This window comes from Portunus trituberculatus, chromosome 46 (assembly GCF_017591435.1).
Source record: "Portunus trituberculatus isolate SZX2019 chromosome 46, ASM1759143v1, whole genome shotgun sequence".
NCBI lineage: Eukaryota > Metazoa > Arthropoda > Malacostraca > Decapoda > Portunidae > Portunus > Portunus trituberculatus.
This window is the reverse complement of record NC_059300.1, coordinates 12,180,628-12,192,856: the sequence shown is the minus strand read 5'-3', so window position 1 is coordinate 12,192,856 and position 12,229 is coordinate 12,180,628. Positions and strand designations below refer to the sequence as shown.

Genomic DNA, 12,229 nt, shown 5'->3' with positions numbered 1-12,229 from the left:
ATGATGACATTACATCTCTTATTAGCCAGCTTCCGGGCAACAGGCTAGTTGTTGGCGACTTTAACGCCCATCATCAACAATGGGGAAGTGAGAGGTCAAGTGTACGTGGGGAGCAGATAGTAAACATTTTATTACAGACAAACCTCTGTCTTCTGAACGATGGAAGTGCGACTCGTGTAGATGATCGGACTGGTAACGCGTCTGCCATTGATCTGTCGTTGCTCTCGCCAGGTATACTCCTGACTTCTCCTGGGAAGTCATCGACGACTCCACGGAAGTGACCATCTGCCCATCTGCATCTCTTATGCACGCGACATCCCGCCCACCCCCGCCCTCCCAAGTTTAACTTCAAGAGAGCAGACTGGGCAACCTTCCGTGGGGTTGCCGACGTGGATATATCTGGCGAGGACATTGACACGATGGTCAGCAACGCAACACAATCCATATTACACGCCGCTGAGGCTTGTATTCCGAAGACTTCTGCAGTTTACACTAAGCATGGAGTCTCATGGTGGACAACGGATTGCCGACAAGCACTTCGTGAGCGCAATAGACGATACAGGTACTTCAGCCAGCAGCCCAGTCAAGCAAATTTCATAGCCTATAAAAGGCAAGGGCTCAGGCAAGGAAAGTCATCCGTAATGCAAAGAAAGACTCATTCAGACAATTCATATCATCTGTTAACCGCACCACTCCTCTCTCCAAAGTATGGCAAACAATAAATATTTTAAACAACAGAAAACCATATATTCCTATCACTACCCTTAAAATAAATGATAATATAATTGATAACAAAACAGAAATAGCAAATGCCATAGCCCACCAATTCCATCAGGCCAGCAGCACAACTTATTATGACCCTACCTTCCTTCCAAGGAAGGAGGCTGCAGAACTCACTGTCCCAAACTTTGCCACAGGAGGCGTAAACTCAGACTACAACACAGAGTTTACGTTGGATGAACTCCTCTTTGCCCTGAAATCCTGTAAAGGCTCCAGTCCTGGTCCAGACAATATTTCATATATCATGTTACAAAATCTCGGCCACCACTCCCTTTCAAAATTATTAACGCTCTACAATAGAATATGGACCACCTACACTTTCCCTCAGTCTTGGCACTTCGCCCACACCATCCCAATCCCCAAAAAGACTGGACGCCTTACGGACCCCAGTGCGTTTCGTCCTATTGCGCTCACGAGCTGTCTATGTAAGGTCATGGAACGTATGGTAAAGCGAAGGCTACTTTTTGTTTTAGAAGCGAAGGGTCTGTTAGGTGATCAGCAGTCGGGCTTTCGGAAGTACCGAAGCACGATGGATCACCTAACACACCTGGAGCATTGCATTTCAGAGGCTTTTGCCAAAAAAGAATTCATGATAGGGGTGTTTTTAGACATCCACAAAGCCTTCGACATGACATGGCGACACGGTATCCTCATGAAACTCTACGCTCATGGCTTCAGAGGTAACTTGCCCATTTTGTTTATAATTTTCTTCAGGACAGAACATTCTCTGTCAAGCTTCCTGGTAACGTAATCTCGGACGTTTTCGTCCAGGAGAACGGGTGCCACAGGGTAGTGTTCTTAGTCCCATTTTATTTTGTATAATGATTAATGATATTCTGTCAACAACTCCCGTCCCCAGGAATCTTAAATACTCATTGTACGCCGACGATTGTGCGTTATGGCACTCCTCGCCTAACGCACAATTCTCGGCGGGCGGATTCAGGATGCTCTTGATTCCGTCCAGCATTGGGCCTCACTTATGGGGATTTAAGTTTTCAGTTGCTAAGTGTATCGGTGTTGTTTTCACTAGACGTAACGTACCTGATTTGCAAATAACTCTTCAAGGCCAACCGATACCGTTTCAAAATTCAGTCAAGTTCTTGGGTCTGCATTTTGATAGCAGACTCAATTGGAAGACTCATGTTAATGAATTGCTCATTCGTTGTCGTAAAAGATCAATGTCCTCAAATACCTTTCTGGTACTTCATGGGGAGCAGACAGAAAATCTTTATTAATGGTGTACAAGTCCTTAATTCGTTCTCATTTAGACTATGGCTCACTGGTGTATGGGTCTGCGTCGGAACCAACACTGAGGAGATTGGATGTACTGCAGAATGAATGTGTGCGAATGTGTCTTGGAGCCCTGCGCTGCACTCGTGTGGCGCGGATGGAGGTTGAGGCCAATACACCACCGCTACAACTACGTCGCGACGCCCTCCTTTTATCCCATGGGATAAAAGCGGCTCGGAAAGCTCCCTCGGTAACACAGCAAACAAGATTATATGGCAGCACCACCACCTCCACAATGCGGTCCGCCGTCCAGTCTCAGTCAGACTACACACGCTCTGCCAGCAAACGGGCGTGAGACTGGACGATGCGGACCAGCTCGTGCTGCCCACCCTTCCCCCATGGAAACTTCCCACCACCACCTTCAACATCAACTGGCTTCAGGGGAAGAAGGCTGTGGTTACCGAGGTGGAGCTCCAACACCACTTCCGAGCCCTCGTCGCTGGCCTCCCTCCATCCCTACATCTCTACACAGACGGCTCCAAGACAGGTGAATGTGTGGGTGCAAGTGTGTGGTCGTGTGAATGTGCCCTCAGGTTCCGGCTGCCTACCCATACATCGGTTTTTCTGCTGAAATTTTTGCTATTGACAAAGCCATAGATTATGCTTTAAATTCACTTCATAATTCAATTGTCATTTTTTCGGACTCTATGTCAGCCCTTCAGGCAATAGAGTCCGGCCGCACGGATACAAATGAAATCCAGGGCAACATCATTAATAAGCTGAATTCATGTCATAAATCCTTCTCACTGGTTTGGGTGCCTGGACATTCCAGTATACGCGGGAATGAACAGGCTGACATGCTAGCTCGGTCTGCTGCAGAGCTCGAGGGAGCGTGGAACCTCCGTCGGGATCTGCAGTCATGTCTCTCAGTTGTTAAATCATCAGCAAAACTCCTGTGGCAGAGTCACTGGGACAACCTCCACCTCCACACCACCAAACCTATCCTGGGCGAGTGGGCCTCCTCCAATCGCCCCACAAGGCGGGAGGAGGTGGTCCTCGCACGCCTCAGGATGGGCTGCACCCTCCCCACCCACATGCTCCCCTACATAGCCAACGCCTTCCCACCACAGTGTTCCAGCTGTAATGTCACTCTCTGTCGAGCACATCCTGCTTCACTGTGTGCGTTATCGTGAGGAGAGGCGGCCCTTGGCGGCGTATTGCCGGGGTCGCGGCCTCCCGCTAACGCAAACCACCCTCCTGGGTGATGAACACCCGGATGTGGTCGATAGACTGATGATTTACCTGACTGAGGCCAATTTAATCAGAGAGTTGTGATTTATGTGTATATATTATGTTATTTATTCTATGTATTTATTCTATATATTTATGTAAATAAAAGTATGAAAGTGTGTATGTTTCCAATTTTGCGTGATCTAATGTGAATGTTTTCCCTTCGTGTATATATGCAATACATAGTGATACTACGTAGCCACCCTGTGTGATTGTGATTTATCCCTCCCTCCCCCATGCCCTGACAAAGGACAATAGTTTTGAGATAGGTATAGGATCCCTGTGTGAATGAAGCGTGCATGAGAATATGTGAAGACACTTAATGTTAAGATATTAAAAAAAAAAAATAAATAAATAAAAATAAAAATAAATGAATAAAGCCATTAAAAAAAACTGTATATATGTTAAAACAAAATAAAAGGCTTATTTTAAAAGAAATATAAAAAAAAAAGTTAAAAACTAAATATATGGCCTAATACCCAAGACGGTGATGGCCAAAAAAAAAAAAAAAAAAAAAAAAACACCACACACCGCCACATGCGGCCACAATGAGCAGTCCGCAATCCGCCCCCACAACAACCTTGTCCCCCACACCTGCTCCCAGGATCAACTGACCTTTGCCCAAAAAACACCATTCGTACTATTGTCAAATTCGTATTCAACCTTAAATACAAAATCCCTACCTGAAGATTTCATTTTACTTTTCGCAGCTTCATAGTACAAGGCTTTTAATGACCTCTATTAGACTTATTTAATTCTAACGGCCTGGAGGTCTGAAACAACATTATTCACTTAACCCTCTGCTATCGCGCCGTAATTCCGCTATCGCTTTTTTATCTATTTATTTATTTTATTTATTTGTTTATCTATTTATCTATTTGTTTATTTGTTCATTTATTATATATATATATATATATATATATATATATATATATATATATATATATATATATATATATATATATATATATATATATATATATATATATATATATATATATATATATATATATATATATATATATATATTTTTTATTTATTTTTTTTTTATTTTGCTATCGCGCATACTTGAAAGCTACACATATGTCTGTATCATGCACGAAATTAAAAGGTTAAGAATACAGAAATGTTAATATACAACTATAGAACCTTAAAAGCACCCTCAATAACGCTCTGCTATCTCAACACGACTGTTTTCCAAGGTCAGAAATGACTAGCCAGTTCCGAAGTGTTTCTCCCACTAATAATGCTGTCGCTAGAATCTTTAAAATACCATTAAAACACTTACAACTTCAAATACACTTTATTGACGAGCATAGACACAAGCTATTTCCGGGGACCGGTGGAGCTTAATTGGTGATGATAATGTTCTGACTGGACACGTCACCGTCGTCACGTAAGCTTCCCACTCCCTCACCCGTCTCTCTCTCTCTCTCTCTCTTTCATCGGCAAAGCTATATATAGTCGGGTAAAATCAACGACTCGCATTAATGTGTTTAGGGAGAGAATAACCATAGCAAGCATGACCATGACAATTTGGCAGCATAAAAAAAAAGTCATATATGAAATTACTGAGGTATCGGCGTGTGGGTTGGTTAATTACATCACAATTAACAGCCTGAGACTATTAATGAAGGGTGTACTTAAATGGATTGTATGCGAGAAGTTTAAGGGGAGAGAGGTAAGAAGAGCGTGCGTCTATCAGCCAGTCTCCAGCAATCGTTATATATATATATATATATATATATATATATATATATATATATATATATATATATATATATATATATATATATATATATATATATGTATATCATTGACTCAAGTCATTGGTGAAGACACTCTCGAGGATTTCTGATTTTGCTCAAGCTATACTTTGATTATTATTATTGTTATTATTATTATTATTACCATTACTATTTTCACCTTTTCACGTCTTGTCAGTTATCATTATTATTATCTACAATATTTTCAGACTTTAGTAGTAATAGCTACTAAAGTTATAGTACTAAGTTATAGTACCATAGTAGTAATAGTAGTTCTGGCTGATGTGAGGGAATGAAACTGTTTCGAGAACATAGTAGCAGTAGTAGTAATAGTAGTTCTGGCTGATGTGAGGGAATGAAACTGTTTCGAGAACAATAGTAGTAGTAGTAGTAGTAGCAGATCACCATATCATCACAGCAATATTAGTACCTTCAATACTGGGACACATTTTAACCGTCATAATTGTGTACAATTAGACCATTTTATTGACATTAGGAAGAGTCTATAGAGGTCAGAAGGTTAATGGCCACAATCTTCACTATTGTAATTTCCCCACATAAGTTTCTGAAGCTGTGTAAAATCACCAAACAGTAAGCAGAATGAATATGGAAACGCGTCATGGTTATAGCAGAAATTCGTAGGAAGAAATTAACTTTGAGAAAAAAATAAAGTTAAATGGTGTAACTTGACCTAATATAATGTTTTTATATGAGGAAATGTAGAAATATATAGGGAGAAATTAACTTAATAGAAATTATAAGGAAAATTGTATATTGAAAGTAAATCTGATCTAATATTTGATATGAGAAAATGTAGAAATATGTAGGGAAAAATTAACTTAGAAATTATAAGGAAAGTTATATATTGAAAGTTAATCTGATCTACTCTTATTTAATGAGGAAATATTATACAAAATTGATGGAAAAATGAACTAAGAGCCAAAATATTAAAAAAAAGTTGTTATATATTACCAAAGGGAGCAACTTTACCTAACTTCACTTCACTTGAGGAAAGGAGAAAATCACAGGAAAGAATTAAAAGTTATTTATTATCTTGAAATGAACCAACTCAACCTAACTTGGAAGAGGAAGAGGCATAATAAAAAAAAAAAAAGACAAATAAAAAAGAAAGAAATAAACAAATAAATAAATTGATACTTCCAACACCACTAGACTAAAACTTTCTTCCAGCCAACAGCCCACAGCTCACAGCCACCAGGAGCAGGTAGCAGGTTTCAGGGAAGCATTGGCATGGTGGGCAGCAGCAAGACAGAAACAGAGGAAGCTGGTGTGGTTAGGACTGAAATATTTGAAGAATAAAGGAATCAAAAAGTGATTGTTGTTGCCTAGCAGGCTGATTGCTTCCTTCAGTGATGATGAAAATTAACCAGTTCAGAATATATATATATATATATATATATATATATATATATATATATATATATATATATATATATATATATATATATATATATATATATATATATATATATATATATATATATATATATATATATATATATATATATATATATATATAATTTTAGGATGAGGCCATTGAGTATGCATATGTTGTTGAAGTCTATACGAACTTGAGCATTATTCTTTTTTGAAAGAAGCTTTTGTATTTTTTGCACAAGGGTACGTTTGTCTGGATGTAGATTCTGGAGGAGTGAGCCATGGTGCTCTCGAGACATCTTTCGGTCGTGTCTGAACTATCTTCAGAAGAGTGAGAAGACTGGGCACTCTTCTGAAGATTGTCCAGACAGGACCAAAAGACGTCTCAAGAGCACCATGGATTTTGGCTCACTCCTCCAGAATCTACACTCAGACAAACATAACCTTGTGCAAAAAATACAAAAACTTCTTTCAAAAAAGAATAATGCTTAAGTTGCTATAGACTTCATTCAACAACACACGCATACTCAATGGCCTCCTCCCAATATATATATATATATATATATATATATATATATATATATATATATATATATATATATATATAGTGAGAGCACATCAAAGACTATGGAAGTGGTAATGGATTAGTAAGAAGTTTTCTTCAAAATCATCTCAATCTCTTTTCTTTTTGGCTTTTCTCATGTATTCATTCCAAATTCAAAGTACAGTATTGTGTTTTGATTGCACATTCATCTGCAATGTCAATAGAAAATCCGAGATAATTCACCCAATTTCCATTATTCCAATTCTTGCCTTTTTTCAAATACCACTGAAAATAGTTTAAGAGAAACAATCTCACCTTGTCAGATATCTTTATTGTTATTCTTATTGTTGATCTTATGCAGCTTCAAAGTTGCAACATTAATGCTTTCAGATATCCTGTATTAATTTTTTTTTTTTTTTTTTTTGCTAAACGCAGTGTCCGCTCAGTGCTTCTTTTCTTACAACGAGCATTAAGAAAGAAAGAAAAATCAAAGTATTTCTGTCCATTTCTTTCAAATACTACCTGCTTGCTATCTACTTTATCTATATTTTCATTATTTATTTGCCATTCATGGATTAATTAAAGACTTCCTTTCTTCCTTCAAAATCTTACCCATTCAATTCTACTGGTCATCTTCGTATAGAATGCCACACCTCTATACTTCAATGAGACCATTTCTTTTCATCAAAACTGTTATTGCTAATATTTCCAACTACCTCTATCTTTATTCTTTAATATGGCATAAATACAACATATCATTTCTCAATCTATTCATTAAGTCATGATTTTTAAAAAATCTGTTTACATTGTATCCTCACTTCTCTTTCCACATACCCATGTTTCTCTCATGCTAACCATAGTCTTCCTTACCCTCCCTCTTATGCTGCATTCAAATCTTCTGGCTGTTCCCACTTTAATTAAACTAATTTAGGCTGATGTTACAAACATAACTCTACAATATCTTTCATCATATTCATAAAAGGAAAATGAGTTGAAATGAGCCTTCATCTGTTACCTTATTTCTCTTGACTTTGTTGGTAATAAAATCACCACAAGCAGCCCAGCAATGACCAACAAATCTGATCTCCCTTTGTATTCTACAGCATTCAACAATTCTTATCCTTCCCTCCCTTTTTGACTACTGACAAGTGGTTAGTCTAACATGTATTGTACTGTGTTACACAGAAAGGAGTAGGTCCTAACTGTACATAAGAATACTAGGATAAATGACACAGTACACTCTTTTTACTCTGTAAACCAAAATTTACTTTATCTCCTCAAGAAGACTTCTGATTTGTTTAAAGTAAGCACGGGAGAAAAATGTACGAGTATCCTGAGTTAGTTTACATGGGGTAGAAACACTATTGTACATAATGCTTTTGTATGATCAAAACAATAAAGCTTTTCATAACCTTTAATCTCTCCTCCACAACACTTTAGAGTTTTTGATCAAATGTATGAAATTTATGACACATCTATGATTTAGTTATATGGAATGCTAAAAGCAAGTTTGTCTTGTGATGCACATGTCATATGACTACTATAAGCCAGATAAAGTCATGGCTCTCACCATCTGCTTTTTAAATAATATAAGCATTAACTATACAGCTATATACACGTCAGCAGCCCTGGAGCACCGACTTAGCACAACCTCTTGCACGTTGGGATATGGCTATTTCCTAAAAAAGAAATTCACAGTATGGAATATGATAAATAATATGCCACAGATTCTGTAACCACAATGTGAGTATTTGAGGCAATACAAAATTAGTGTTCCTAGTAAACCACTGTTAATGACTGCTTTGCTATGTGCCATTACACTCCTAAGCTGACTCCCAAAAACTTTTAAGCTTTCTTCAAGCACTTGAAATAATGATCTCAATTCAGGTGAATGTAAAAATCAAGTTAAATACCATACCCAAGGTTATACAATAAAGAAACCAAAAATAATGGTCTACTGGCTCTTAAGCCATATACTTTTAACACATTTTATTAAAAAATCCTAAATCTAATATTGATGAACATTTTCTTGGATGAAAATCGTTGGTCAATATGGAAAGTTAATGTATGGTGGCACACACCATGAAACATCAACAGCTGAATGTAACCAGCTGGTTGTTGAGAATCTGTAGAAGTTCTAATATTGAAACAGCCTTGACATGCAGAGTATTTGTATTGTCCTCTATCTTTAACAAAGCACCAATACAGCAATGCACTGTATAATAGGAGGATCCATTCATTCCACTATAAACGCACTTGAAGACTTTATACTCAAATAATGTTATCCTTTAAAATATTCAAACACAAAAGCATACACATTAATGCAGCATTTTTAACCATTTTCCTTGATTTGCTTTCTATTTGAGAAATTACATCTGATGCTCTAATAGTGGAAATGGATGAATCATATAAATAAATCTTTAAGTCTGGACAAACATAATATTCTGTATGCTCTCATGCACTGTTATTGATAAGCCTGACTTGTGCTTTCCGACAGTGATGATTACAGTGTAACTGAGGAAACAAGGTGATCCTATCAGATTTTGAAACATGTTAATTAATCACAAGATGTAGTTCTTTTAATCATTTATCATGATGAATTTGCATCCTTATAACCAAGGCAAAGTCACAAGGTTGTTATTAACAATAGGAAATATATTCCTTTACCCAGGGCTGGCCAAGTGAACCTAGCGCCAACCAGAAGTGGAGCCGATGGTTGTATAACTTGCCGACAACATGCACTGGCAAGAGACAATTTCACAGCCAAAATGTAACATTTACATCTCTTTGTTTCATACATAAATGTACAGCAACAACAAGAACTCTCACGGAACCATAATAAATATAAACACAGTTATGGCTATATATACAAAATATATCAAATAATGAGACTTAGGTGATGTCTGAGTTGAGTTGTATACAAGGAACAAAGCTGACATGAATAAATCAATATTTTTGGTATGATATTTACATTACTTTGCACACTGTTCTTCAAATGCTGCCATCAAGTCACTTTGGCGATTCATGTCAATCTGACCAGCCATCTGTGGGTGCAACAAGAATATACATTATTATCTATAATGAGAGAGAGAGAGAGAGAGAGAGAGAGAGAGAGAGAGAGAGAGAGAGAGAGAGAGAGAGAGAGAGAGAGAGAGAGAGAGAGAGAGAGAGAGAGAGAGAGAGAGAGAGAGAGAGAGAGAGTTTATCTATTATGACATTACAAACCGAGTCAATAATGAATTTATGAATAAATATGATATATACAGTGGTCCCTCGAGATACAAAATTAATTCGTTCCGGAGTGGCTTTTGTATCATGATTTTCTTCGTATGATGAGTCGTGTTTTACATGTAAATCGCCTAATTCGTTCCAAGCTCTACAAAAACACCACATAAAATTTTATAATAAGGTTAAAACCAGAATGAAATAAGAGCCAAATACATTTGAATCATTCAATATACTTAACCTAACCATTAATACCTGTAAATAAAGCAGATAATAGAACATAATGCAATAATAAATGAAAAATAATAGTACGAAAATGACAAGAAAATGTGGAACTTTGCCTTTCGAGTGAGGCGATGTCCAAAAGCGAAAGTGGCAGCAGAGGAGGGCAAATGGCAGAAAACATTAACACTTAACTTTACAAAACACTTAAAATTATTATTATCTGTTACAAGTATTTTCAATACCATAATCCTTCCTGCAGCCTACTCGGCGTGTGGAGAAAATGGCCCACTTCCTCGTCTCATAGCAACACACATGTACTTACATGCATACGAATGCACATACATGCCAGGTGGCTTTACACTTTATCAATAGAACATCCAAATGGCTTACTCATTCAAGCAAGAGTCAAAACTCCACTTGTGAATTATATTCACAATGTTAAAGCCTGTGAAGCATGATTGCAAAATAAAATAAATACAAACTGCAGCACTGACGCATTCGGTTTCGGCGATAGGACAAGTGATTCTGTAATGTAAACAATACGTCTAATACATGCCGTCGCCCGCCACTAAAACAAGAAGAGATGGACTGTTTCACTGTATATTTATTTACCAATGGTGTTTTTGTTTACATAGTTTTAAATTTACAGTAAAGTCCCGGGTTACGTCTGTCTCGAGTTACGTCAAACTCGTAGTTACGTCAGTCCACTATAAGGCAATTTAAGATTAAAAAAATTGAAAATTTATAAATCGTAAAGTGCGGGATTTATTGTTATTGTTGGTGGTTGCCCGCCACACCGCCCGCCTCACGCTTGAATACAATAACACCCTGCCTCAGTTCCACCACACCATCGCCCCTGGCAAGAGTGTTATCCTACTTCTGCGTTTACTGACTCAAGTTCTTAGTATCTTGCTGAATGGCACCAAAGAGAAAACTTCTCAGTGACAGCAGTGATGCTAAGAAAAGGAAAACCATTATGCTATAAGAAAAAGAGGACATAATTAAAAGACATGAGAAGGGAGGCAGCAGCTGTGTGTGAGGGAGGGAAGAAAATGGGAAGCCCGTTACCATGACAACGGGGAGGTTGACGACCTTGAGGGCTCGCACACCCATCACAACAATAACAACTCCGGAGCCTTCGCCTGGGCCACACAACACTCGCAGCTGACTTGCACCGTCTGCGCCTGTCTGCTGATCCCTATTGCCTTTTCCTATTGCATTTCCTGCCCTGCTGCCCACGCTTCTACTCCCACCGCACTGAGGCAGGGTGTTATTGTATTCAAGCGTGAGGCAGGCAACCACCAACAATAACAATAAATCCCGCACTTTACGATTTATAAATTTTCAATTTTTTTAATCTTAAATTGCCTTATAGTGGACTGACGTAACTACGAGTTTGACGTAACTCGAGACCGACGTACCCCGGGACTTTACTGTATATATATATTCTTTTTTCTTTCTTTTTTCTTCCATATGGTATGTTGGGGACCAGCCCAGAACGCATCCCCCCTATTTCCATTATTTCCTATGGTAAAATTACGTCCGCTTAACGAATTTTCGCTCTACGAACAGCTTTCACACCCCCTATCCTGTTCGTTAAGCGGAGTATTACTGTATGTATATGTATATATATATATATATATATATATATATATATATATATATATATATATATATATATATATATATCAATGATCTGTAAAAGAATTAAAGGGTGTATACCAAGGTACCACTGTATATTCAAAATGTAGTTCTAAAATTATCAACTTTA

General features: G+C 37.7%; 1 protein-coding gene across 9 annotated transcripts in view; it reads right to left on the bottom strand.

The window, feature by feature from the left end:
- Positions 1 to 8,408: 8,408 nt before the first annotated feature.
- LOC123520340 (bromodomain testis-specific protein-like) overlaps positions 8,409 to 12,229 on the bottom strand; it is a 70,210-nt gene continuing 66,389 nt past the window's right edge. For all 9 annotated transcript variants that reach the window (XM_045282556.1, XM_045282555.1, XM_045282557.1 and 6 more), the window contains one exon: positions 8,409 to 10,052. In XM_045282556.1, coding sequence (XP_045138491.1) covers positions 9,981 to 10,052 — 72 coding nt within the window. In that variant the 3' untranslated portion in view covers positions 8,409 to 9,980. The remainder of the gene's footprint in view (positions 10,053 to 12,229) is intronic.